Below are 27,743 nucleotides of genomic sequence, written 5' to 3' on the forward strand. Positions count from 1 at the left end.
GGAGTCTGCTAGTAGTAGTAATTTCAATTATTCTAGTCACTTTGTAAAAATTTTTATTACATTAGCAATGCATATTATATCACTGTAAAGAACTGTCCAATGTATTCTCAGGCTCTAAATTCCTCTCAGGTATTCAGGATTATGTTTGTATGGAGAATTTCAATCAGTCTATGAAATCATCATCTGTCCATTCATCCTAAATGGAGGGAGAAAAAGAGTAAAGTTCACTTATAATGAAAGAAATAGACCCACATGCACAATTACTCTTATCAGCATTGGGGGAGGAAGGTCACATGATTCTTTGGGTTTTTTCCCTAGGTATAAGGTACTAGAGAAGTTAGGTTTATCACATAGGGATGAACAACTCACCAGAATAAATAAATAAATCACAAGTTTTGACAATCTTTGCTCTGGATTTAAACAATCCTCCAGCCAACTGGATGATGCCTTGTTTTCAAAATAGTTCTAGCCACATTTCTGTTTGATTAGGGTTATGCAATTGTAATTCAATTCAGCCTGAACAGGGTCTCAAAGCTGAATCAAGTCAGTCCATATTGATTTAGATATTCTGAAGATTTTTCATGTTTTTCAACAGACAATGTAACTCAACAAAAGGGAGGGAATGAGATCTTCCACATGTAAAAAGTGCTGGGGAGTGGGGCAGGGGGGAAGAGTCCTTTGAAATTAGTGTCTCAAGCTGGCCAATAACTTTGCTCAGTCTCTCTGTTCCTTTCCAATCACAGTGCTTTGGAGTGATGTAGAAAGCTGCCTCCAAACAGGCTTAGTACCTGAAAATCATTTCCAGGTATCACAGGAACTGTGAATAGCCCTAATTCATTCCCACGAAAAAGGAAATCGTGTCCCTATGACACACCCACAAATAGTGGGAACTGTGAAAAATGGTCTGCTGACTATTTCAAGTTCCATTCCAGGCATCTCCAGTTAAGAGACCTCGGGTAACACTGTTGAGAAAGAACACCCGAGTCATGTATTTCAACTGGAAGTGGCTCTACAATGTTACTGGGCTAGATGGATCAATGATTCAGTGAGGCTATTTTCACGATTACAGAAAATCGGGCTAGTCTCCGCTAACCCGATTTTCTTTCATCATGAGAACGACCGGGCTCAGCTGCGGGCCCGGTGGTTCTAGAGCAGGTAACCCGCTCAAGTACCCCTCCCCTAAAACCGGGTTTGCGGAGTGAGCGCTCTGCAAACCTAGTTTTCAAGATTGTGAGTAGCTGTGGCGCAGCCCCGCGCCTACTCATAAGGATACCCTGAGGGGAGGCAAAAAGCTGCCACCTGGCTCTGGGGGTCTCCCCAGTATGCCCTGCGCACTCGCTTCCAGGGCTGCGCGTCCCCCGAACTCCCCAGCCCCCACCGGCTCAGTCATAGAACCAGCAATTGTGTGGGTGGCCGATCCAGCCGCCCAGGGCTCCCGCTTGCTTGTGTGCGGAGAGAGCGGGCTTAGCCCGCTCTCCCCACTCAACTTCGCAAACTGGGTCTCACTAATCGTGAGACCCGGCTCAGTATATGGCAGTCTCAACCCACAAATCTCTCAAACATATTAACAGCACGATACTATTTCGATTAGCCCATGTTTTGCAGCCCTTCAACATGCTTCACAGGCTTCAAACATGAATGGCATGTGGCATTCATAATTGTGAATTATGTACACAAACCATGTTTTTCACACTATTCATACAATTCATGAAAACAATTTCAGCTTCTATATTTGTCCTCATTTTTGTACTTTAGTATTAGAGCTCATATTTCATAGAAACAGGAAACTTCCATATACTGTACTGAGTCAGACCATTGTTAAGTATTGTCTACACAGACTGGCAGTGGCTTCTCCAAGATTACGGGCAGTTCTCTCTCTCAGACCTATCTTAGAGATGCCGGGGAGGGAACTTGGAACCTTCTGCATGCAAGCAGGCAGGTGCGCTTCCCAGAGCAACCCCATCCCCTAAAGAGAATATCTTACAGTGCTCACATGTAGTATCCCATTCAAATGTGAACCAGGTGGACCCTTCTTAGCAAAGGGGACATGCTTCCTACCACAAGACCAGCTCTCCTCTCTTTCATTGCAGTTCTGCACTTAAGGCAGAACCAAAATATGAATAAATATTTTTATATTCCTTTTAAAAGAAGTTCTCAAAGCAGTTTACAAAAAAAGCAGGGGGGGAGCCCAATTCTACAAGCAGGTACTACCTTCTGGTGCAAGTGCTTTCTATAGATAAACCTATACCTTGATCCTCTGCCTAAGCAGAAGTCAGCAGTTAGTGCCACATTTGCATCAACCTTCAAGGTTTCTATGAGCCAGGTCTCACAAGTTGCCATGCAAGCATGCTGGAGGGTGACCCAGCACCTTAGACTTAAACAGTACATTACAATGTCATGTAGGGGTCGGGAAAGTATGAGTGTAACAGCACCACAGGCTGCTTGTGAACTCCAGTGTTAGTGCTACAGTCTTTACACAACTGGTCATAGGATTTGGACATTAGGCACAAAGCCCACACACATAGGGCATAAATTTTTAGTTAAGTCAATTGGTTCAAATATGTCGATTTTTTTTAAGGGTATCGCAATTAACTGAGCAGATTTTTATTTAAAAATTGTTTAAACCTCATAAAAACTACCAATGGCAAACACCATCTTAAGAAAAAACATTTCCTCTAAGATTATGCATTAATGTGCTACAGAAGGCATCAACAATTTTCTTTAGAACTCTTGTTTTTAAAAAGGCACACTTATCCAAAATCCCTGCTAACTGGTCAGAGAGACACCTCCTCAATTGGTGGTTTTCTTATACTTAACAGGAAGAGAGCAACTGTCCCTATTCAGTTTCAGAATAATAAGAACAGCCTTGCTGGATCAGACCCAAGGCCCATCTAATCCAGCATCCAGTTTCACACAGTGGCCTACTAGATGCCACTGGGAAGCCCACAGGGAGGAGCCGAGGGCATGCCTTCTCTCCTGTTGTTACTCCCATGCAATGCATTCAGAGGCATCCTGCCTCTGAGGCTGGAGGTGGCCTATAGCCCTCCAACTAGTAGCTGTTGATAGACCTCTCCTCCATGAAGTTATCCAAAACCCTCTTAAAGCCATCCAGGTTGTTGGCTGTCATCACATCTTGTGGCAGAGAATTCCACAAGTGGATTATGCATTCTTTTAAAAAAGCACTTCCCTTTGTTGGTCCTAAATTTCTTGGCAATCAGTTTCATGGGATGACCCCTGGTTCTAGTGTTGGCAAGGAAGAAAAATTTCTCTCTATCCACTTTCTCCACACCATGCATGATTTTATAAACCTCTATCAAGGTCTTTTTTTTCTAAGCCAAAAAGCCCCAGGTGTTGTAGCCCTGCCTTGTAAAGAAGGTGCTCTAGATCCCTGATCATCTTGGTTGCCCACTTCTACACCTTTCCTAGTTCTACAATGTCCTTTCTTAGGTATGGTGACCAGAATTGTATGTAGTACTCCAAAAGCGTGGCTGCACCATAGTTTTGTATGAAGGCATAATATTAGCAGTTTTATTTCGAATACCCTTCCTAATGGAATAGCATGGAATTGGCCTTTTTCACAGCTACCACACATTGAGTTGACACTTTTAATGAGCTGTCCACCACGACCCCAAGATCCCTCTCTCGGTACGTCACGGACAGCTCAGATCCCATCAGCGTATATGTGGAGGTTTTTTTGCCCCAGTATGCATCACTATACACTTACCAACATTGAACTGCATTTGCACTTACCAACATTGAACTGCATTTGCCATTTTGTCACCACTCACCCAGTTTGGAGAGATCCTTTTGGAGTGAGAGTACAAGAGTGGCTGTTGCCTTAAAAATACCACCTTGTGTGGATGGTGGTATTTTTAAAGATTAGACTGAGAGCCCTTTGGGAACAGGGAACCATCTCATTCTTCCCACTCCCCATGTAAGTGGTTTTGACAGTATTAATAAATTATTCAGCTAAAAAACTCAAGATCTATTCCATAAGATAGAAGCCACAAAGTTTATAGCAATCTACTAACCTCATCAATTTTAGATTTTTTTGTAATATATTCATCATCTTCATAGCCTTTCCTCTTCTTTCTGCCATTGACCCCATAATACAAAATAGAGAGCATGTTAATCTCCAGTTCTCAAATGCTTATTCTACAATTCCCTTAGATCAATTTATATTGGATAAATTGGTATGGAATCTAAGAAGTCAACAAGGTTTTCACTGGCATTTGGACTGAACACACTCTTAATGGGTAACCCCAGCCCCACAGCTATTCAGTGGTTTCTACAGATGGTATTTCGGTGGCAGACATCATTACGTTTCAGAGTAATCATTGACAATGCTGGAAATGGACCTTGCTTTCAAACCTCTTCTAAAAATAAGGGACTAAACAGTAATTTTTGCAAGGCATTTCCAAGAGACCATCTGGAAATCAAACTTCCAGAAATCATGTGAGGAAAGCAAAAGTTTTAGGACATTTCCATGCCATTTTAAAGTTCTACTTACATATTTGTATTAAGTGCAACTTCTGGACTGTGACATTTCTCCAACTTCTGTTTTAGAACAGCAACCTCTTCTAAATGTGGTGGCTCATATTTCTTTACCAGATTTTTCATGCCTAGATTGGAGCAACAAAACCATATCAAAATACTGCAGTAATACGGGTACTTTGGTTCCACTCCCAACCTCCGATTCAAGTTCTTTATCGATATGGCATTTCCTATTGGGCATTTCATCTCTAGTTTTGATTCTATAGACCTGGCAAATTGAGGCAGCTTAAGGGAGAGAAGGAACTAGGTTGTATATCCAGCCCAATCTGTTCTAATCTGAAGAATGGTAAACGACTTCAACTGCTATACCTACTTTTTTTTCTGAAATGGAAGGTTCCAAGAAGAGTGGAGGAGAATTTTAACCAGATCACATTGTATTTGACCAGCTGAAACTCTTACCACAGAGAATTTGTACAAAAGTGGCTAGAATGCTTCCGAAATAACTCTGTACCTGACCAGCAGAATGTTCTATACATTATGCACTCATTATCAGTGTAGTGGTGGGAAGATCCACAGCTGACTCACCACAGACAACAGTAAATGACTTAAGCAACCTGCAAGCACAGGAAAGACAACACATTTGAAGGACTGACCCCATTGTTTTTCATTTATCAGAAGTCTATATACGAGAGGGGTATCTAAAAGTTTTAATTATAATAAAGAAGTTATAGAGATATTTACATGAAACTTTTTGTGCATAATCAGTGTCATTGCCATGCATACTTGTGCAAATATCAAATCTTTGGCCAAAGTAGTTTTCTTTCCACAGGCTGTAGAAGACATCAACCTGCATGATGAACAAAATTGAAGCTCGAAGTGTCAAAGTTCCTCCATTTGAAGGGCAACAACGCACGCCAAATCCACGACAAAATGAAAGCTGTCTATGGGGATGAAAGCCCATCATATGACACGGTTGTGAGGTGGAAGAGGAACTTTCAAAGTGGTCACATGTCCCTGACAGACGAGCCACGAGCGGGTAGACCCTCAATCAAGGATGATCTTGCCATGGTGAAGAAAGTGGAGGCCGTTATCCTCGACGACAGAAGATCGACCATGGAAAGCGTGATGGCGGAGACTGGACTAAGTTACGGAACTGCGTGGAGGATTATTCATGAGGAACTGCACATGAATAAGGTGTCTGCACGCTGGGTACCTCGCTTGTTGACACCTCTTCAAAAGCAAACTCGCCATGACTTTTCCCAGCAGAATTTGACTCTGTTGGAGCAGAATGGAGACAATTTTTTTGCTCGTCTCATCACTATGGACAAGTGCTGGGTATACCTCTACGATCCGGAGACCAAAGAAATGAGCAAGGAGTGGAAACATCCATCCTCCCCCCCTCCCAAGAAGGCGAAGGTCCAGAAATCTGCCAGGAAGGTGATGCTGTCCGTTTTTTGGGATAGCCGCGGGGTAATCTTAACCGATTACCTTCCGAAGGGCGAGACCCTCAACAGCGATTACTACTGCAACCTTCTGGAGAAACTGCGTGATGCATTGAAACAAAAACGTCGTGGCATGATCAGCAAAGGCGTCCGTCTCCTGGCCGACAATGCACCTGTCCATACGGCCCAAGCATCCGTTGTCGACGCCCACTGGTTAGGCTATGAACTTTTGCAGCATCCACCTTATTCGCCTGATCTTGCTTGCGCCAAGCAACTTTTTCCTCTTTCTCGAGATGAAGAAACCACTTCGTGGTCGGCGATTTGACGACAGAGAGGATGTCATTTTCGAAGTGGAACAGTGGTTTTCGAGCAAAGCGGAGGACTTCTACAAAGAGGGCTTGAAACAGGTGAAGAAACGCTGGCAAAAATGTGTGACTCTGCAGGGAGACTACGTGGAGAAGAACTAACTTTGACCACTGCAAGTGACTGTTGTATGTTTTTTATTTCATGGTGATAATTAAAACTTTTGGATACCCCCTCGTAGCATAGACCTCAAGAAGCCATAATATAGTGCAGATACTGTTAGTCTGTTTCTCCACCCACTGTCCATGCTAAGAACCAGTCAATAATCTCAGCCCAGATAGATATCTGATGCCACAGGGCAAGAGACTGGGTCTTGCACTGAATCAGATAGTTCTGCCAATGAGAGGCTGTTGGCTGTAATAACAATAAAGTAAGAAAGATAGTTCTGCCAAGCAGAGGGCTAGACCAGTTGAAAATCCACCTGCAACAGGTGCTCCTCTGCTGAGTCCACCGTCTCCTAGAGGAAGCATGAGTTTCTTTCTTTTTTGGGGGGGGGGAGGGGGTGAAAGAATGTTAATGTATGCAGAACATGCAAAAGTCAAGGTGGGCTTTAACCTATTCAGACACCTCTGAAAGCAACCAAAATCAGGAATTCGCACTGAGTACATAGATACAGTACAGTACAAGAGAGTATTTGATCCCGATTGGAATAGTCACCTTACCAGGGGTTTGAAACAAAGAGTGTTCCCCACCTTTGGGGGACTGAAATCGAGAAAAAACCCTATGAAGTCAGTGGTCAGATCACTCGTAGGGCACAGTTCCTGCCCAATCAAGCTGGGAGGTAGCAAGGCCTGCTGCTGTTGTGGGGATTTGGCGGCACAAATTGCCAAATCACTGCTACAGAGGATCCTTCCACCAGAGTGCCTGAACTTGCACTGATCCCCCTCTCCTTTCTTTGAGCTTAATTCACTTGGGTCCTTGAGCCTCAAGTTGGAATACTGATTGCAGGATGCAGAATCACCAGTTAAGTCACTAGCTTTCAATGTGCCTTGCGTGCGACACTTATTATACTGCCCTGACCATTCTCAGCAACTGGAATCCTTGGGGAAACTTTCTGTGTGAGGTTTCTACCAGATTATTCTTGTGTCTGCACTGCCTGAGTTCAAAGACAGAGCAGAAAACCCAGAAGAAGACTGTCCGTAACTCCCAGACAGCAACTTCCGAGGCCAAGACCCTCCCAAAGCAGGCTTGCCACAAGCTCACTTCTTGTGCCCGACTGCCTGGGAATCTCAGTGCTCCCTTGTATTGCAGTGGGCTTGCATAGAGCCATGGTTTTTAGCTATAGTGGACTTGCATAGAGCCATGGTTTTTAGCTATAGTGGGCTTGCATAGAGCCATGGTTTTAGGTACTGCACGTGCACCGCACTACTCACCCTCTTACCCTTGCCCTCCACCAGGAAGACCTAACAATGGACCCCAGCTTTTCCTTCTCCCCACAGCTGGGAAGCACTCCTTTGGCATTACACATGAGACAACAGATTAAGGAAATGAGCACAGAATCAGAGATAGAATTCTGTTACTTCACATCACTCTCTCTCCTCCTTCCCCTTTGTGCCCACATAGCCATTGCTCCCCTTCCTGTTGATGGTAGCCTTGGCACTTCCAAGGTTGCCAAATACTTCATTTTACACTGTGCTTCTGTGTATCAATACACTTTCTTTGTTTCAAAAACCTTGTTTCTGAGTTCACTGCTCTTCTAGAGATGCTCTAACACTGGCATTTGCCTGTATTCAGACTGTGATCCTTAGTTACACACACTTACAAGACTCGTTTTATTTATTTAATTATATTTGTACACTGCCCCCAAACTTCTATCTCTAAGCGGTTTACAGCAAAATATGAAACAAATTGAAACCTTAGAACAAAACAAAAACTGCAGGTCTAGTTAAAACGCTTGAGTGAATACATGTGTCTTTAGAGATTTTAAGAGTTGTCAGAGATGGGGAGGCTCTTATTTCAGCAGAAAGCACATTTCAGAGACTCAGAGAGGCAACAGAGAAAGCCAGCCTCTGTGTGGCCACCGGACTAGCTGGTAGCAGCTTCAGACAAACCTCTCCAGATTATCTCAATGGGTGATGGGGCTCATAGTGAAGAAGATGTTCTTTTAAATACCCAGGGTCTAAGCTGTTTATGGCTTTATAGGTTATAACCAGCATCTTGTATTTTGCCAGGAATACAATGTAGTTCTTTTAATATAGAAGTAATATGGATTCTTCGAGATGATCCAAGACCAACCTGGCTGCCGCATTCAACTGCATGTCCAAGACTACGTACAAAGGCAGCCCCACACAAAGTGCATTGCAGTAGTCAAGCCTGGAGGTTACCAGCATATGTACTACTGTTCTGAGGCTGTTTATCTCAAGAAATGGATGCTTCTGGCTGTTTAAGCTGAAGTTGATAGAAAGCACCTCTGGACACTGCTTCAACCTGAGACACCAGGGAGAGCTTTGGGTCCAGAAGCACTCTCAGATTGCATATTTTATTTTTATTTTATTTATCAAATTTGTACACCGCCCCAAACTTTCATCTCTGGGTGGTTTAGAATAACATAAAACCAGTTAAAAACATATACAAAAGCTTAAAAACAATTTAACAATTTAAAAATAAACCAGAGATTAAAACCCAAAAATATTAGGAAGCTGAGAAAGCTTGGGCAAAAAGATGAGTTTTCAGGTGTTTTTTGAAAATTGCCAGAGATGGGGAGGATCGTATCTCAGCAGGGAGTGCATTCCACAATCTCAGGGCAGCGACCGAGAAGGCCCGTCTCTGTGTAGCCACCAAACGAGTTTGCGGTAACTGGAGACGGACTTCCACAGATGACCTCAATGGGCGGTGGGGCTTGTAATGAAGAAGACGCTCTCTTAAATACCCAGAGCCTAAGCAGTTTAGGGCTTTGTAAGTTACAACTAGCACTTTGTATTTTGTCCAGAAACCTATTGGCAGCCAGTGTAACTCCATCAGTAAAGGAGTAACATGGTCTCTCCGAGATGATCTGTTCCTATCTGGGGTATATCTGTTCCTTCTGGGGAAGTGTGACAATCCAGAACTGGGAGATCAAAATTGTCTCTTGAATTCCGAACCAACACAATAAGTACCTCTGTCTTATCTATATTCACTCTCAGTTTGTTATCCCTCATCCAGCTAAAATTAGCTAACTTTAGAGCTAATTCCCACAAATCAAGCAAAAGAATACATACACATGTCAATATACATGTTTCTGAACAAGTGTTTTAACAGTTCTTAGTAAAATTTCTATCAGATTAACTCCTCTTGTCAGAGCAAGTATTAGACAATGGAAAAGTGCTCCAAACTTCTTTCAAATGGCTTTATAAACAAACTCTTGGTTTAAATTGCAATTCAACACTCTTCGCCCACTTACAGGAGCCAAGATTACATGTGTAAGACTCTTAGCTGTCATCTTACATCAGAGGATTTATTCTAAATCATGTCAAAATGTAGTATAAGCACCAAGAGATGAACTACACTGAACTGGTTGTTCACATTATGATTTTGGATTTCCTTCAGGCAAATGGATAATGCAGAGTTAGCAGCACTGTCCCAGGAAAACTGTCAGAAATGCAGGCACATTTTGCATATCAAGCTTTCAAAATATACATCAACTGAAGGCTGTGTTGTCTTTGATGCAAAAATAAAAGCAGTATTGGGGACAGTGTAGAAAGTACCAGTTTGCTGAGAAAACAAGAAGTGGATGGGAATGCATGCTCCTGCCACATTTTATCCCAACTAGCAACAGAAACTGTATGTATTATAAAGCTGGACTGGGGCAGAAACATTACTCCACAGCACTATTAGACTAACAACAAATCAAAACAGGGACCATTGGTCCAATTACCTCTTCCCTCCAACATTCGGAGCAAGAGCAATGACTAGGGGTGCGCATGGACAATTTGGCACAGTTCAGTCCTAATTTGGACCGAACTGCGCTGAAGCGAACCGGTTCGGTTGAACCAATTGGCTGGAACGGTTCAACAAACTAGCTCGAATGGGTGCAAAGCGGTTTGTGATCGAACTGGCCCGGTTCACAAGCAAATCAATTCTGCACATCCCTAGCAATGACAAGCCTTAGTTTGCTCTCAGAGACATAATATAACCTAATAGGAAAAACAAGTTGTTCACCTGTAACTTTTGATCTGGAAGTGATCAACGCATGATCCACTTGTGGAACTCTCTGCCACAGAATGTGGTGACAGCCAACAACCTGGATGGCTTTAAGAGGGATTTGGACGACTTCATGGAGGAGAGGTCTATCAATGGCTACTAGTTGGAGGGCTGTGGGCCACCTGCAGCCTCAAAGGCAGGATGCCTCTGAGTACCAGTTGCAGGGGAGTAATGGCAGGAGAGAGGGCACGCCCTCAGTGATCATTTAGAAACATCAAGTACTGCAACTATGGGGGGAACCTACTACAATCTTTCAAATGGCTAACAAGTCATTTGCAAAGCCTCTTTTCTTCTGTAATACGTAGCATACTTTAAAATAAATCTATGCACACTGTCTCCTTCTCAGCATCTTTACTTACATTTCATTCCATCCAATAACTGGGAGAGGGAAGCTTTGTTCTCTTTCAGCATTAGACTTTCTGACAAGTAACTGTCAAAAGATTGTGAAAATTAGATCCAAAACCACTGTTTGGATGCAAAAAGATGTGAGCAGCAGCTATAAAGAACATTTAAATTAAAATATACTCTATAAAGAGAATTATGTTTTCGCTAATGTTTCGTGTTAGGTAACAAAAAGGATTTTTTCCAACAGTATTTTTAAAAGCTACATATACTGTGAAGAAAAAGACAAAACCCAATTGTCAACATGTTTTAGAGTTAAACTAAAGCATAATTAGAACTCTCTACAATAATTTCTTCCTTTTTAAAAGCCTATACCCCTAGGAGAAACTTAACCTTTCAGAAGCAAAGCAATGTAATCCTGACATGAAGTCACATTCTAGGAATATTAACTTCTTTTCAAAGTGTAAAATAGACATAAAAACCTGAAAAGCAGTTCTTTTACAAATAACTAATATTCTGCATGACAAAACAAACAAACAAAACATTCAGTACTTGCAATGATCCTCCGCGCACGTATTCATATAGTCAAATCCTACAGTAGATTATTAACTGGTTTTCTCTAAGAAGTGTCTGTGTGTGTCTCACAGACACACACACAAAGTGCCAGGGTGGCCACCAATATATGAATCTGTGTGAACTATTCTTGGAGGACAGATACATGCAATACATGATCTTGCTCCAGAGGGGAAGAAAGGAGAGATAAATCCTAAGCAAACCATGCAAAGATTTAGCTCTTAAAAGTCTTCTTGTATGGTAATATTATTAATTTTTATTATTTTTATTAGTTGTACTTATCCTTGCAGTGCTTATAAGCACCTCTTTGGGAGGTTTGCCTGAAGAGTGGTAGATAAATGCCAAAAATAAAATAAAATTAATGTAAACAACTCTTAATTCACATCATAGCAAAGTCTTAATGGTACAGTAAATGTACCCCCCATACACATGTAAAGAAGGCTAGCTTCTTGTATAGGTAGCACAAGAAAAACACAGTTTTAAATCTACCTTTCCATAATAATTCCTGCCCTGGATGCACTAGTTAAGATGGCTGTTAGAGCTATCTGAGAAGGTGTATACAGAAGGCAGGCATCTGTCAAAGCTACTCGATTGAGGAAGTCATCAGCTGTTTTCCTCAGTGTCTCAGGATTCTCAAGCAATGGATACCGAGTCTAGAAAATAAGTAAGCAGAATTCAATGATTTAGTCACATGCTATGACTTCACAACTCCCATATTCAATACTGTATTCTTCTTTAAAAATTAAGTCAAATGCTAAATAATCTTATTTTCAGAGGAATCACGAAGCATCTAAAGATCAATTAGATCAACCACATTTCCAACCAACATCAGCATGATACCAAGGTTTTATGAACTGATGTGAAGTAGGCATGCTAAACAACTACTGAATGGAAAGCATCTGAACAAATGCTCCAATAGTCTACATTTAACATTTATTACAGAATATCAAAGAAGTAAACCAAATCTTGTGCTAACATTTCATTCACAGCTATGGTTTGTTATTGCATCAGAATTTTTGCCATATAGAGTTCAGATCATTATAGCCAGCTTAAGGGAAGTGGGAAGTTACTACAGACACTGAAATGAATTTCTCCCCTTTCTCCTTACTTCTGCCAGTGCTGGAAATGAGGATTCATGAAACAAGTATCTCCACATGGGTCATGCCCATATCTGTGGCAACCAGTGTAGGCCGCCAGGGGTGTGGAGGGAGGTACCTTTAACCGTAAATGAGTAGGTGCTTACCTCTCCTCTCGCTGTGCCTGAAAGCTGTTCAGAACAGTGGCACACTGCCCAGCACCCACTGCAGTGGAGGATTGGCTCCACCATTCAGCTGCCAGAGGCCATTTGCATGGTCAGCAAATGGCCTCCACATCTGTGCGGAGGCCAGGTGAGTGAAGTTATTATCTACATTTTATATCCCGCTCTTCCTCCAAGGAGCCCAGAGCGGTGTACTACATACTTGGGTTTCTCTTTCACAACAACCCTGTGAAGTAGGTTAGGCTGAGAGAGAAGTGACTGGCCCAGAGTCACCCAGCAAGTATCATGGCTGAATGGGGATTTGAACTCGGGTCTCCCCAGTCCTAGTCCAGCACTCTAACCACTACACCACGCTGGCTCTGTTGCCGATCCTCTGGCGCAATGGGTGCTGAGTGGCATGCTTTCAGGTGCAGCAAGAGGAGAGGTAAGCACCTACTAATTTCCAGTTAAAGGTACCTCCTGCCATCTCCCCACCACCGCTGGCCCATACCAATTCTAAACAACTAAGCAACCCACAACAACCACCCCAAAGCATAGCTTTTCTTCTTTGGTCTGCTGATGCACTAATTGGCATTTTGCGACTCTGTAAATGCAACATTTGGTAACTTTTACTGTATACTGAAGCATTTTCTAAGTGGAGGAGCAGATCTGAAAGCTTACAAAACTAGGCAGATTTTAAATACAGTACTGATTCAATGAACTCACAGTCACTAGAGCTATCCTTTAGTTCTTAAGCATCACAACATAAACTATTTGGCCAAAAAAATAAAAGCCCCAAAGCAGCTCTACTACCACTATACCATCTTATTTATTTATCTATCTATCTATCTATCAAATTTGTACACTGCCCCAAACTTTAGTCTCTGGGCGGTTAACAATAGCATAAAACAAGTTAAGAACATATACAAAAAACTTAAAACAATTTTAACAATTTAAGAATAAACCAGAAATTAAAACCTAAAAAAAATTAGGAAGCTGAGAAAGCTTAGGCGAAAATATGGGTTTTCAGGTTCCAGGGCTTTTTCCTGCCTTAGGGGGCTTTTCCGAAGGTTAGCAACAAACTGTGCACTAGACACGATAAATTCATCTACTTTACATCTTGTCTACATAATTGATGTTCCATGACTTTACAGTACCTTTTGGAACCCGAAATGCATTCCTTAAGCAACAAAAATCTAACTTACCTTAAGATCAATCAAGAAGCCTTCAAATGGTCTGTAAGGGTTGTGCACTATAAGGTGGAAGTTCAGTTGCTGAATAAGCAGCAATTCATATTCCAAGATCTGTTCCAGGGCTTTTTCCTGCCCTAGGGGGCTTTCCCGAAGGTTAGCAACAAACTGTGCACTAGACACGTTAAATTCATCTACTTTACATGCCAAAAATGCACATGTTAACCTTGGAAAAAACAAACAGCAAGGATTCAGTTGTACAGAAGGCAGTTGTAGCATTTCACACACACTAACCTATAACCTCAATGGTAAGAGAAGAAAACCTTCCCCTTTAATATGTATTATCTTCCCTGAATCTTTAGTAACCTGTAACTTTTAAACTTGCCCATTATGACCATATCAGCAAACATTCAAACTAAAATACAAAGGGAATCTATTACTTACATAATAATGCGAGGATGATACTCCATCACAGAGTTATTGAGGTAAAAACGTTTGAAGTACATGCAAGCAGATCCCTAAAAGCAAACTAAAGTCAGAAAGCTCATTCAACACAATAGCTTATAGCCATTTTCTTTAGCATACATCGTGCATAAAGGCAAAGTAAGTGCTGTGTAACTCGATGGAAAACTGAGAAATGTGCAGCTTAGTTGTGTGTATTTAGTCAGAAGTAAATCCAACCTAGTTCAACAGAACTTAACCCCAATGAAGTATATACAGGATTGCAGCCTTTGGTAGCAACACACTCCGCATAATTCCTTCCTTCATCTCCTTTTATCTTTGCCTATTTGCCGTGCTCCTTTCTCTACTTTTCACTTTAAAGTTGTGCTGGTGTCAACTTCTGGCGACCACAGAGCCATGTGGTTGTCTTTGGCAGAATACAGAAGGGGTTTACCATTGCCATCTCCCACGCAGTATGAGATGATGCCTTTCACCATTTTCCTATATTGTTGCTGCCCGATATAGGTGTTTCCCAGTCTGGGAAACATACCAGCAGGGATTTGAACCAGCAACCTCTTGCTCCCTAGGCAAGTTACTTCCCCGCTGCACCATTAGGAAACTATTAATGAGCTAGGTTCCAAAATGACTCAGACCTCTTAAAATTATCAAATGCAGTTCTAGACAGCTTAAAATGTTTTGTGAAAACAAGATAGCAATTCAATGCCTTCCAGAATGTAGATATAACTATCATATAATAGAACTGCTATAAGCATTTTAACATTTTCATTTGTAAAGAAGTAAACCAGGTTTTGAAAAAATTTCTTTGGAACTAGGAGCAAGCCCAAAAATTTAGGAGTCAGACAATGGATACTTGACAAAATTAACCAACTCTGTGAAGGAAGAGGGTGAATTGGCTCCTTTTTATTCCTTTGCAAGTAACATACTTAGAACAGAAACAGGGCTGGCTGGAACAAATACCATATTTACCCAAATCAAAGATGACTCTGAATTTAAGATAACTCCCTTTAAAAGTTAAAGGTTAAATACAGGCTACACCTGCATTTACTCAAAAGTAAATTGACTCAATTTAAGATGACCTTATTTCTAATATCAAAAAACTGGGGGGGGGGGGGAGAACAACTAGTCTTGGACTAATTCTATTTCTGAATATCCTAGTCTAGATGTCATAGCTCCCTGACAACTGAGATTTAGCAAACCCCAAAGTAAACATATGGATTATTTCTATACACATTATTTTCTAGTAATTTCGAAAGTATAACTGCACTGTTCATCTACAGTATCTTTTGCTCTCATTATTTCCAAAAGTAACCACATCCTGTACTTGCTATCCACACATTGCCTTTCTGTGTGTCATTTCTCTAGAACGTACTAGCTATAATACTTTCCCTTTTAGTAAGCTGGCACAGTTCTGAAGACTGTCAACTGAAAAGCACATCCTGCATTTTTGTTAAACTTTATTTGCTCTCAGCATATCGAGAGGCAGATGTTTTCAGGAGATACAGTTTGGCCTTACGAGGGCCCAAATAGCACACATTTGAAGTAGTCGCAGTGGATGAAAAATGTATGATGTTTTTGTGCACTGGTGCCTTAGAACAAAGACCAGCTAACACCACTGTTTTGAGCATGTTGTGTTCTTGCTGATTCAAGGGGTGGAAGTGTCAGGGTTCAGAAATGAATATGCTCAATGATTTTGATTTCCTTCTACCTTTCACACTATATCTCTTGCGTTCTCCCAAACTATGCACAGTGCGTCTGTAAGCATATGCTGCAGTAAATGAAATTTCTACAAGAGAAGTTTCTACAAGAGAAGTAGGAAACTGATGAGCCCAGGAGGGAGGGAAGCTGGGTCACTGCCTTCTGCCAACTCATTTGCTAATCAAACTAGTTAGTGGCCACTAGGTGTGGGCCACAGCACCCAACATGATGTTGACTAACATATAATTTTGGATGAAAAAAGGACACTAGAGATTCTCATATAAGCAGTATATTTGCAACAGTGTTCTTCTTGCCCTTCTCTGTCACAAGCAGAGTGTCCCCGAGCAAGAGTATTAGATGCAGGAGATATTCACATGTTCTTTATGGCAGATCTACAAGTAATTTGTGACTGTTGTGAGATTGTCCACATCTGTGTTCTTCCAGTTAGTGGACTGCTTTCTTGTGCCCAGCACTGAGATTCTGGCATGATCTTTTTTGGTGGAGAGAGATTACCTGGATGACAAGACTTTAGCTTTCCTAATACATCATCACCATCTCCAACGCCTCCTTTCTAGGCTTCTGTTGCTGGAAGCACAGTAGTGGTCCCATTGGTCACGTTGCTTCACACTGGAAGACTGAATTGCTGCTGTGGCATAAATACTTGCTCCAATATGCCTCCCCTTTTCCTTCTGCTACCTAACACAGGTAGTGAAAACATCCTCCATTACTACCCTGAATAAGACTACAGGAACTCTGGGTGGAGAGGGCAGAAGCCATCCCAAGTGAGAAGGCAAATCAAAGGGGCCCTGCTCCCAACTCTATCAGCGGGAACAGGAGAAGCAGATGCCATGATCCAAGGCCTTGCCCACTTAAGGGAGTGGATTGGCTGGCAAAGCCCAAGGTGGATACTCCTGCCATTGTTGCCTTGGGGAGCTTATGGCTCCCTGATGTCTACCCAAGTGTTGGCATCTCTCCAACAAGCATCCAACAACCAGGGGAGATTCTTTCACCTGACTAAGCTGGTGGAAACAGTGAAATTCCTCACCTAAGACTTCCACTAAACTCAAGACAACCATGTAACTGGGACTGTTGTGTATGCCCACCATCTACAGTTAAATCCCTTCTAGTTTAAACCAAGTGGTGTGGGAGAAAGGAATAGGCTGCTTTGGCCTCTATTTCTACCCAGTCTCAATTTTGTTTTAAAATATAGTCTCAGTGAAAGCACAGAAGCTGAGCAGGGACTTGCCCTTCCAGCTGACAGGCAGGACCTGAAATTGGGCACCAGGAGCATATTACTGTTTCTTCACTAGCAAGGGATGTAGCTGGATTAGTCCACCAGAAGGATCCCAAAACATTCGACAGTGAGAAAAAAGAAGCAATACTGGAGGACAACAAGCAGCATCCAGAACAAAAGGTACATGAGTGGAATGCTCTTACGATGGGGAGGGGCCATTTCCACTGGCTTCTCCCTTCTCTCTGTAGCTGCCTGTGCCCCCTGGACATCTATTCCTGAAGGTCACCCAACCCTCAGGAACATATTTCCAGGAGTGCAGGCAGCTGCAAAGGGAAAGGGGAAATGGTATAAGTCACCTCTCCCACACTAAATCAAAATCAAATCAAATCTTTATTGTTACGGCCATTTGGCCAGCAAAACTCCCACACTGTACAAGCAACATTCTGCTCACACAAGTTTTACTCTGAATGCTACCCAATATCCCAACTTGTTTTGAGTAATTCTTTTTTTAAAAATCCCGATGGGTAATTGTTTTTACAAACCTAAAACTGGCAAATACAACAACACCTATATGAATGTATAGACAATATGGAAGAAAAACAAACAATACAGTGCTACATTCAGGGAAGTTCTGGCTCTTAGCATAATACAGTGGCTGACAAAACAGAGACTGGCTTAAAGTTACTTAAAATGTTTCAGCTTCCTCCTTCATGGCTAATACAACTGGATTTTAAACCAGATGCTGGGAGCCAAGACGACCGTTTCAAGAATGTCAGAGACAGAGACATCTACCAAAAGTGTGGAAGAGTTTTAAAGGAGAATTGCAAGCATGGATAGTAGTACTGACCGACATGATGCACAAGCCTAATAATGGCAACAATGGGATTCAAAGCAGCACTCCTGTTAGAGAACCAGCAGTTGCGCTTGCAGCACTACCACATTCATCCCTATTGTCGCAGAGAAGTAAGCCTTCAGTAACACTGCTAGCACACCCACCAGTTCCCTATGGCGGCGGCACAGCAGCGGGTCTGGGTCTGCCTCAGCAGCGCTACAAGAATAATCATCACCATTAGGCTCACACATCATGTCAGTCACTATTCTCCAACTTAAGGCCATGGAATATAGTGGTATTCTGTCCATACATCTGGAAGTTCTCTGTTGCTTCTTGTGTCCCAGGTGCAGATGGTTTCTCTACTGAAAATATTTTGAAGCCTGAAAGGTTGCAGCCAGTGTTTCCTCCAACAGGGATTCCCAGATGTTGTTGACTATGACTTCCAGAATTCCCAGCTGTAATGGCTTTTGCTTGGGGATTCTGGGAGTTTTAGTCAACAACATCTGGGAATCCCTGTTAGAGGGAACACTTAAAGTTAAAGTATCTTACAAGTTGCTCAAGCTTTTGTAGTTGTTGCAATTGCTGACTTGCTGCAATGTAATAAATCTTGCCAGTCATACTGCTTTCAAAGGCAACTGATTCATCAAAATAAGTAAAGGTGGTACAACAATTGGATTCATATGATGTGATCAAGGATTATGACAGATGAGTTTAGCTCTTCAGAGTAAATGTAACAGATTTGGAAACTCATGAGAAGCAGTGATGCAGCAGCTTGCTGGTGTCTTTTTCAAGGCACTGTGAACTGGTCATACTCTTTAAGCATGCGGTGAAACTTGCAAAATAACGAATGAAAGTCTACCACAGAAGGAATACAGTATATATATTTTTGTTAGTTTCTTTCTCTACTTTGTGGAGGAGTAATCTTTGGATAGAATAGATGCCCAGCGGTCATTACAGTCAGTGACATCAAGACAGCCCCAGTAGAGAAGATGCCTGTTAAATTGGGGGATTATTTTGAGGTAGTTTGTTGTTGAAAACATCACGGTTGAGAACATCACTGGCTAGGATGTGTTAATTTCCAATGGTATTGTGGCATTTTATAGCTGGATAGACAGGGCTGATATTTTTCTTGAAAGGTTTCTCCAAACTTGCTTTCTTACTGGTCCAAATATAAAGACATTGGCTGACATACTGTGCCACATTGCAAACACTACAAAACATAACAATTGCTCAAGGGCACTGCTGCACAAGTGCACAATCATGCAAATGGAGTTGCATGACAGTGAAGCCATTATATATAATGGCTTCACATCTCTCTATGTAATTCTCTAAGGCGTACCTGTGGCTAATCCCGTGTATGTCAGCTCTCGTGAGAGTTCACGAGCAGAAGCACCGTGGTTATTGGGCAGTGGGATTCCATATGCAGATGGGGAGGAGGAGCGTGTGGCACAATGGGGATTGGGGCAGTGGAGATTCCATATGCAGATAGGGAGGAGAGCCCGTGATGGTTAAGGACAGTTGGAATCCAACTGTTACTGGTTGGAAAATGTTCTTGATTATATAAGGATATATATATGGATAGTTGACAGGAGTCTGCGAAGAGAGGGGTCGAGAGGGAGTAAAGAGCCTCTTCAGGAGAAGGAGGCTGCCGTTGTTCATCATGTTTCCTCATCTAATTCACACAACATCTATTAATTCAGGAAGGGGGAGAGAGAGAGAAAGAAAGGAAAAAGGGAGGTGAAGAAAGCCAGAGGGGAAGAGTGAGAGGAGGAGAGAGAAAGAAGGGAGGGGAAGAGAGAAAGAAGGAAAGGTGAGGAACGGGTCCGAGCCTGTCAGTGGCCTGAGGGGAACGAGTGGCCATGGTGGCGGCAGCAGCGAGGGAAGGCCCGGTCAACCACTGCTGCTGCTGCTCCTGTGGGGAGGAGCAGGAGTGGGGCTCAGGTGAAGAGGTCTCTGGGGATAGGGGGCTGCAGCTTGGCGAATAGGCACCAGCAACACTGCAGCCGCAACCAAGAGGGGTGAAGGGGATGGAGTAAAGGGATGGAGGGGTAAGGGGGATGGAAGCAACCGGATGGAGGAGGAGCAGGAGTGCGGCTCAGGTGAGGATGGAGAGATCTCTGAGGTGAGGGGGGCTGTGGCAGGGGGTGAGGGGAGCAATCAAGTACAAGCATGCAGATGCTGTGTGGGTTAAGATATATATAGATACAGATATATCACAATATATAATGGCTTCACTGTTGCACAACTGCACAATTTTTGCTCTTGTATAATTGTGCAAATATTTCATTCCACCATGTGTGTAATGTTGCACAATATGTCAGCCAATAATTTTAAAATATTCAATATGAACAGAGTTGGAAGGTTTTTTGGGAGATGCTTCATTTTCATGTCATAAGACACTCAGAATTTGATGAACTTCAGTATTCTCATATGTGGGTTTATGTAAGACGTTTTTTCAGCTATGTACCCATAAATCAGCCTCAGGATCTCTCATGTTTTTATGTTGATTTTGAAATGTACTGAGCTCATTTATTTACGGTCAATGACCAAATAAACACTACAGCAAAGAGCAATATAGTACAATACAGTAACATAATTAAAAATTTAAAAACCAGTTTGCAGACACCTTATTTTACACGCCTCTGAACAAAAGCAAGCAATCCTGAGTAACTTCTTCATGCCTATCTCCTAAAAAAATAAACAATAAAATGTTCCTCAGACCAATCCAAATGTTTCTTTTGATAGGGGGTGATCTGAATGGAACAGGCAATATCATAGAAAGGACAGTTAAACAAAGTATGTGTTATTAATGTTTCCACCTCAGCAGCTCCATATGGGCACAAACGTTCCTCCAAGGGGATCCCTTGAAATCTGCCCTCCAACACAGCTGAAGAGAGGCATTAAAATGGGTCTGAGAGAAGACCCTTCTCAGCCTGGGTGAAGGCAATTTTTGAAATGTAAACAAAGCTTCCCGTGGTAGGGTGGAAGGCGGAAGAGGTATTCTGCCTGAGTGAGAGCTTTGCAATCTGTCGAAATCGTCCCTGCTCATCTTAATTGTGCATATGTAGGGATAAGCAGTAAGTTGCTCCGACACTTTGCATATACAAATTCAGTTTTCTTTATTCATTCACAAACTAATCCTGACAGGCCATAGCATAAATTATTCGAAGAGATATGAGCTTTACACAAAGCAAGGGATGAAAATTGTCAAAGGAACCATTCCCCCCGATAATATGTACGATAATAACATGTTACATCAAACTTATTTTGATGTAAACCACCCTGAGCTATTTTTGGAATGGTGGTATATCAAATAAATCAACTAAGTAAAACAACAAATGATGTGATGGTGACAAACATTCAATTTCTTAACAAGTAGGGTTCTCTAGAAGGTGGAGTAAGTGTAGCCACTCATGTTGATAAGCATAAATGTTTTGCTCCAATAACTGAATAATATTTATACACACTGATTTCTCTAACCCAAATGCAAGAGAACTCATCATAAGCCACTCACCACCACAGATCTGGGCATGGCTGGCTTGAATACAGAACAGAAGTCCAACAATCTTTTCTCGTAGTACTTGCAAATGGTCCGCTCTTCTTGTGGCTCGAGAAGAAACGAATCCGTCTGCAGAACCTTTTGGAAAAACAAGAGGCGTCTCTTAATTCCCACCAAAACCAATAAGAACGGGCTGTGTCGAAAAGCTGTAATGCATACAAAAAGCAAGATTCTCCAAAGGGCCAAGGACGGCAGCCTTGCCACTGCTGCCCCGTTCTCCTGCCGTTGGTTTTGGGCAACCCGCGGGAGCCCCCCGTACCTTCCCATTGGCTACTGCTTTGCACCGAAACTTGCGGTTGGCGTCTGCCCGGCGGCGCCACAGGTCCTCCTCGGTGCGGAAGGTCCAGTGCCGCCTTTGCGTGCTACTGTGGTACATTGCTCCGGCGGCTGCGGCCAAACGACGGACGAATCGTCCCGCCCCACGAGGCGCCTCGAGAGCATCCAACCCGGAAGGAGGCGGCGGAGGAGGCGGCAGCTTCTTCTCCTGTCGTGTCTCAGCGTAATGACAATCAAGCCTCATTATCCCAGGCTGCCTCGCGCGGAGGGAAGCCAATGCTGGACTTCCCCAGAATGCACTGGGGGCCAGCCGTATTGTCTTCCTTTCTCACAGACGTCAGAAAGTTATTGCGTCCAAAGAGATAGGTGGAAAGAAACTAGAGTTGCACTCCAACTATACACTTGCGGCTACCGAGTGAAAGTCGCCATATGCGGGGTAGGAGGACCCTGCAGCTACTCTAAACTCGGCACTCCGTCCCCAACTCCTTGTTGCTACATTGTCCGACGCTATCACATGCGGCGGGCAATGGTCGTCATGCACATGCTTACGTTCAGTTGCTGGTGATCATCATTCTGCAAGTCCCACTAATGAAGTGACTCTTCTAAGAGAAGGACCCAAAATATGCCTTAGGAAAGATCAGATTGTGAGCCCTTTGGGGACAGGGATCCATCTTATTTATTATTTCTCTGTGTAAACCGCCCTGAACCATTTTTGGAAGAGCGATACGGAAATCGAATGAATGGGCTCATAAAGTTAGAAGTCATTAGTTGCTTACATCCCTCACTTCGGATTTCCATTCAAGCGCTCCCATAGCCAAAAAGGAGCATGCTGCAGTTTGTGGAGCGCAGAAGCCGCTTTAAAGCCATTTCTTTTTGAAAGCTGTCATAAACTGATTGCCCCTCTCGTTCAATCGGTAACTCGAGGTATTGTCAGAACTTCATTAAGTCTGTGACTCCTTGAGGTATGTCTCATCTTATGTGGGCGTGCTCTGCTCGTATACATTCTGGGAATTGTAGTTAAGAACGTAGAGCGAGCGGTTTCCCTCACATAGATCCCATAGAGATTAAAAAAGTCTAGAGTTACACGTGCAGCTTAAACTTTCGATTGATTGTTTATGGGAGAAAGTGACGTAGTTTTATCCCTGAACATATTCACCAGGAAACCAGTATATGCTTTGCAGTGGAAACTGAGAGAGGAAAGCCAGTTCACATTTAGACAGCAGTGCCAATCTGGCGTTTGATCCTGGAGATGAAAGCCCGTGTCCGCTTACTTCAATAGCAAACCCCATTGGTCTCGCTGGCACTCACTTTGGAGTGCACATGCAAAGAAGTAGGTTTCCGGAGAGGTAGCCGTGTTAATTGGCTGCAACAAAAATAGAAGAGGGTCGTTGCACCTTAAAGTCCATCACACTAATTGAAGCATAAGCTGTAGTCTATTCTGGCCCTACGACAAAACCTCCCGTGAACGTCCAAGCGCTATACGGAGGATTCCCGGAGAACGCCGCGAGAACAGATGTTGCTCTCTGATCGCGATGGCTCCTCTCGCCCAGAGTCACGCGTGGTGATTCTCTGACGTTAAACATGATTCCTGATGGGGCAGGTAGAGGAGGGATTTCTCGTTTCAGCCACTTTGTTTGCTGCTGGTGAACATCAGAACATAGTAGGAATGCTAATCCTGCCTGCTCTCAACTCTGCCCTAAATTCAGAGCAACAGGCGAACCCATAAAACTGATTCCCTCCCCTCCCCTGCAGACACACACAATTAATCATATTACTTCAGCATGTTATCTTCATGATTATGCTGAAATAGTAGTTAGCGATGCAAGCTTTATTCTTTTGTTGGCTTTTCCCAATACAAAAAATGTATGCGGGAGGAGAGTTGGTCTTGTAGAGAGCTGGTCTTGTAGAGAGGAGAGCTGGTCTTGCAAGCATGACTTGTCCCCTGAGCTAAGCAGGGTCTGCCCTGGTTGCATTTGGATGGGAGACCACATGTGAGCACTTTAAGATATTTCCCTAGGGAATGGATCCCTCTGGGAAGAGCATCTAGTTTCCAAGTTCCCTCCCTGGCATCTCCAAGAGATAACTGCCTGCAACCTTGGAGAAGCTGCTGCCAATCTGGGTAGACAATACTAAGCAATGGAGAAGCTGCTGCCAATCTGGGTAGACAATACTGAGCAATGGTCTGACTCACTGTATGGCAGGTTCCTATGTTCCCATTGTTTTACATTTTGTCTTATGTATGCTGCTTTGAGTTGGTTGGTTGATTGATTAAGTGCCGTCAAGTCAGTGTCGACTCTTAGCAACCACATTGATAGATAGATGGATCTATCTAATCTGCTTTATCTTCTTTGAGTGCATTGCAGAAAAGTGATTTAGAATTCCAACAAATAAATAAATGTTTTCAGACAATTCAGAAGTAGGAAATATTTCATTGCACAAACACACTAGATACATTTTTATTTATTTAATTATTTCATATTTATTATACATTAATTTCTTAAGCTATCTTAACGTTGCTAAAATGCAAGGCATACAATTATTATAATAAATAATAGAAATTCAAAATGATTTCAGTAATTGGGAAGGCTGTGCAGAAAAACAACAAAAATGGAATTCAGCAAGGATAAAGAGTAAATATGTAACCTATAAGAAATAATACAGAGGAAGAAGTAATAGTTTTTATAATTCTGTATTTTTGTTAGTTGTTTTGTGTTTGTTGTATTTCTCTGGTCTTGGACCGTAATAATAATAAAATTCAAACTATACATAGTTTATACATACTTACACATATACATATTTAATAGGATTTAACAGACTTCTCAATTCTGTGTTGCAGATGGTTGCCTACTAACTAGCAGACCCTAACACCACAAGTAAAGGGGAAAGTTTAGTCTCTTGCCTTTCTGCTAGTCACAGGGATATTGAAAGCAGATGAATCCTGCTAGAAATCAAAATGCTAGTAACTTAGAGAAAGAGATTATGATGACGATAAATACAATGATGACGACCGTTTATAGTATAAGAAAAAAGAAAGACGAATCACTGATCCAGGAAGTGATAATAGATCATAGTTTCAGTAGTGAAAGGGAGAAAAGGGAGAAGGCAAAGTACTAATAGACAGGTGTCTAAGGTGCTATCGTAGTGGATTTCCAATACTGCAAAAATAATAGCTTCAAGCTGTTCATCACTGGCCAGACATCTTTGGGGTACTATTTACGAATACGAATATGACAAATATTTATAGACTGCTTTTCAACAAAAGTTCCCAAAGCGGTTTACATAGATATAAATAAATAAAATGGCTCCCTGTCCCCAAAGGGTTCACAAGATAAAAAAGAAAGAAAGAAATATGAGATAGACACCAGTGGCAGCTACTGGAGGGATGCTGTGCTGCAGATAGATAAGGCCAGTTGCTCTCCCCCTGCTAAATAAAGAGAATCACCACTTTGAAAAAGGTGCCTCTTTGCTCAGTTAGCCAGGGACAGTGTTGTTTACACTGACTGGCAGTGGCTCTCTCCAGGGTTTCAGGCAGAAGTCTCTCACAAACCCACCTGGGGATGCAGCCAGGAAATGAACCTTCTGCATACAAGCAGATGCTCTTCCACTGAGATGGGGTCTCAACCCCTAAGGGGAACATCTTACAGTTCTCACACATGCAGTCTCCCATCCAGATGCAATGAAAAAAAAAACCCGTCTGTTACTTTCCAGAGAAATCAGAGAAATTATTTATTTATTCATTCATCAAATTTATATACTGCCCAAACTTTTGTCTCTGGGCAGTGAACATAAAACAATTAAAACACATATAAAAAGTTAAAACAATTCAACAATTTAAAATCAACCAAAAAAATAAAACCAAATTTTTTAAAAAAACTGAGAAAGCTTGGTTGAAAAGATGGATTTTTTTCCAGATCTTTTAAAAAATTGCCAGAGATGGGGAGGATCGTATCTCAGCAGGGAGCACATTCCACAATCTGGGGCAGCAACCGAGAAAGCCCGTCTCTGTGTAGCCACCAGATGAGTTGGCGGTAACTGGAGACGGACCTCTTCAAATGACCTCAATAGGCAGTGGGGCTCATAGTGAAGAAGACGCTCTCTTAAATACTCAGGGCCTGAGCTGTTTAGGGCTTTATAAGTTACAACTAGCACTTTGTATTTTGCCCGGAAACCTATTCATATCATATATATTATATATATGATAGAAGAAAGCAAAATGAGATGCTGTTATCAGGAGATGTGAGCAAAGCAAACACAGTATTCATATGTCAACTTCTGGTGCAATTAATAGTTTAGTGACTGACATCCTGACAACGTTTACTATAGGAAGTCCTACTGAAATTTAGTAGTCCTTTAGACTGCTCCCCGAGTACTACTAATCAGTACGTTAGTCTGGATGTCAGCCAGTGTTTTCAAATGTCCAGCTGTTCACAAGTGAAGACAATTGCATTCATAGAACCTTCAGAAAAATACAGAATGATTGCAGAGGCAACCAACATCTCCTCAGTGCCTCCTAGCTAGGCTTCAACCTGTGGCTTGGTTTTAGTTGTGATGGCATGTCAGTTGCGATAAAGCTACTAGGGGCACATCTGGCAAAGATGGGTGAAGCTTTGGGAACACTGAACAAGTCAGCACCAGCAGGGAAGTATGATGGGATCAGCCACTGGAAAGGAATATAGGAAAAAGCAGGAGCCTAGATATGGCATGGGTACCCCGTTGACCTCCAGACAAATCCTCTAAATACAAATATAACAGAGCTACCACAGCACATTTTTAAAAGTGATCAGACTGTTAGCATACACCTTCCAAACATGTGACACAGCCTTATCTAGAATCTCTTGTGAATTCCTAATGTTGAGCCATAGAATATCACAGGCTCTGTATCTCTAAAAATCGCATTTTCATACAGTAGCATCAATTACAAACTTCTCCAAGGTGTTGTAAAAAGTAGTAGTGGTCCTCTCCTCATTTTTAGAAGCAGAAGTAAAATGTATTTTTAAAATTCTGCCAAGCCATTAAGGAAAATAATAATAATAATACAAATAAATAAAATGTCAGTATTCGGTTTAATGGTACTGCTTTAATGTACGAATCAGAAAGATGCACCACTGAAAATTAAACTGGAACTGAAATGTGCTAGTTAATTATGAACGGCTGAATTGCTTGTTGTGCAAATTGTCCACAGGCAGGAGAATTAGAAATGCAGTGTTAATTTTACAAGTATTGTAATCTCATTTTCATAACTAGCTGTAAAAGTTATTAATCAATTGCTCTGACCAATCATGTGTAAAAGTTCTTAGTCTATGAAGATGTTTTATTTTGCCATTAAGCATTACATGTGCTAGAAGATTTGGCCAGAATTATGAGAACAGTGGCACAGCAAAGCAAACTTAGAAGATAATGAAAATTATCCAATTACTTATGCCTTAAAAATGTGCTACCTGAGTTATTTCAATATCTGACTGAGAATAAGAATTTTGCTAAGCTATTTCCTAAAAAAGGCAGAGGAACATGTACAATCTGAATTTAGTGCTTTCCTACCAAAGCAGGAGTAGTATGGAAGAAATAATTCTGCCATCCCCATCACCACTGCAAAGAAAATACTGTGAGGTGGTGGAGTACTCTGTGCCAACGGGTTGCTTAGACGAGGTAGCCTATGTGGGCTACACTTTTGTCTTTCTCTGCCATACCTTCAGGTTCAGCTCAATGTAGTTTTTCACATTCAACTTTTGGTTTGCATCTCCTCCAGAAATTTTGGAGGGTGTGTGGGAGGAGAGCTGGTCTTGTGGTAGCAAGCATGACTTGTACCCTTAGCTAAGCAAGGTCTGCCCTGGTTGCATATGAAAGGGAGGCTAGAAGTGTGAGCAC

The 27,743-nt window shown here is 42.1% G+C and overlaps 1 protein-coding gene across 1 annotated transcript; it reads right to left on the reverse strand.

Moving 5' to 3' along the window:
• Window positions 1–36: 36 nt before the first annotated feature.
• On the reverse strand, window positions 37–22,191 carry CCNH (cyclin H). The gene is made up of 9 exons (XM_053300739.1): window positions 21,862–22,191; window positions 21,558–21,680; window positions 14,265–14,338; window positions 13,836–14,046; window positions 11,883–12,046; window positions 10,838–10,908; window positions 4,511–4,622; window positions 4,032–4,092; window positions 37–196 (listed from the first exon to the last, which is right to left on the reverse strand). Exons 1-9 carry the CDS (start codon window positions 22,120–22,122, stop codon window positions 164–166), a joined length of 1,110 nt encoding a protein of 369 aa, XP_053156714.1. The 5' UTR covers window positions 22,123–22,191; the 3' UTR covers window positions 37–163.
• Between the last annotated feature and the right edge of the window lie 5,552 nt (window positions 22,192–27,743).

Source organism: Hemicordylus capensis, chromosome 2 (assembly GCF_027244095.1).
Source record: "Hemicordylus capensis ecotype Gifberg chromosome 2, rHemCap1.1.pri, whole genome shotgun sequence".
In the NCBI taxonomy this organism is placed as follows: domain Eukaryota; kingdom Metazoa; phylum Chordata; class Lepidosauria; order Squamata; family Cordylidae; genus Hemicordylus; species Hemicordylus capensis.

Bases quoted from the DNA above. Each gene is read 5' to 3' on its own strand.
- CCNH (XM_053300739.1), bottom strand. From the start codon at position 22,122: ATGAGGCTTGATTGTCATTACGCTGAGACACGACAGGAGAAGAAGCTG. The intron at 14,047-14,264 runs GTAAGTAATAGA...GTTTTTTCCAAG, and splicing joins TATCATCCTCGCATTATTAT to GTTAACATGTGCATTTTTGG. The intron at 4,623-10,837 runs GTAAGTAAAGAT...GCTCCAATCTAG, and splicing joins GTTATTGGATGGAATGAAAT to GCATGAAAAATCTGGTAAAG.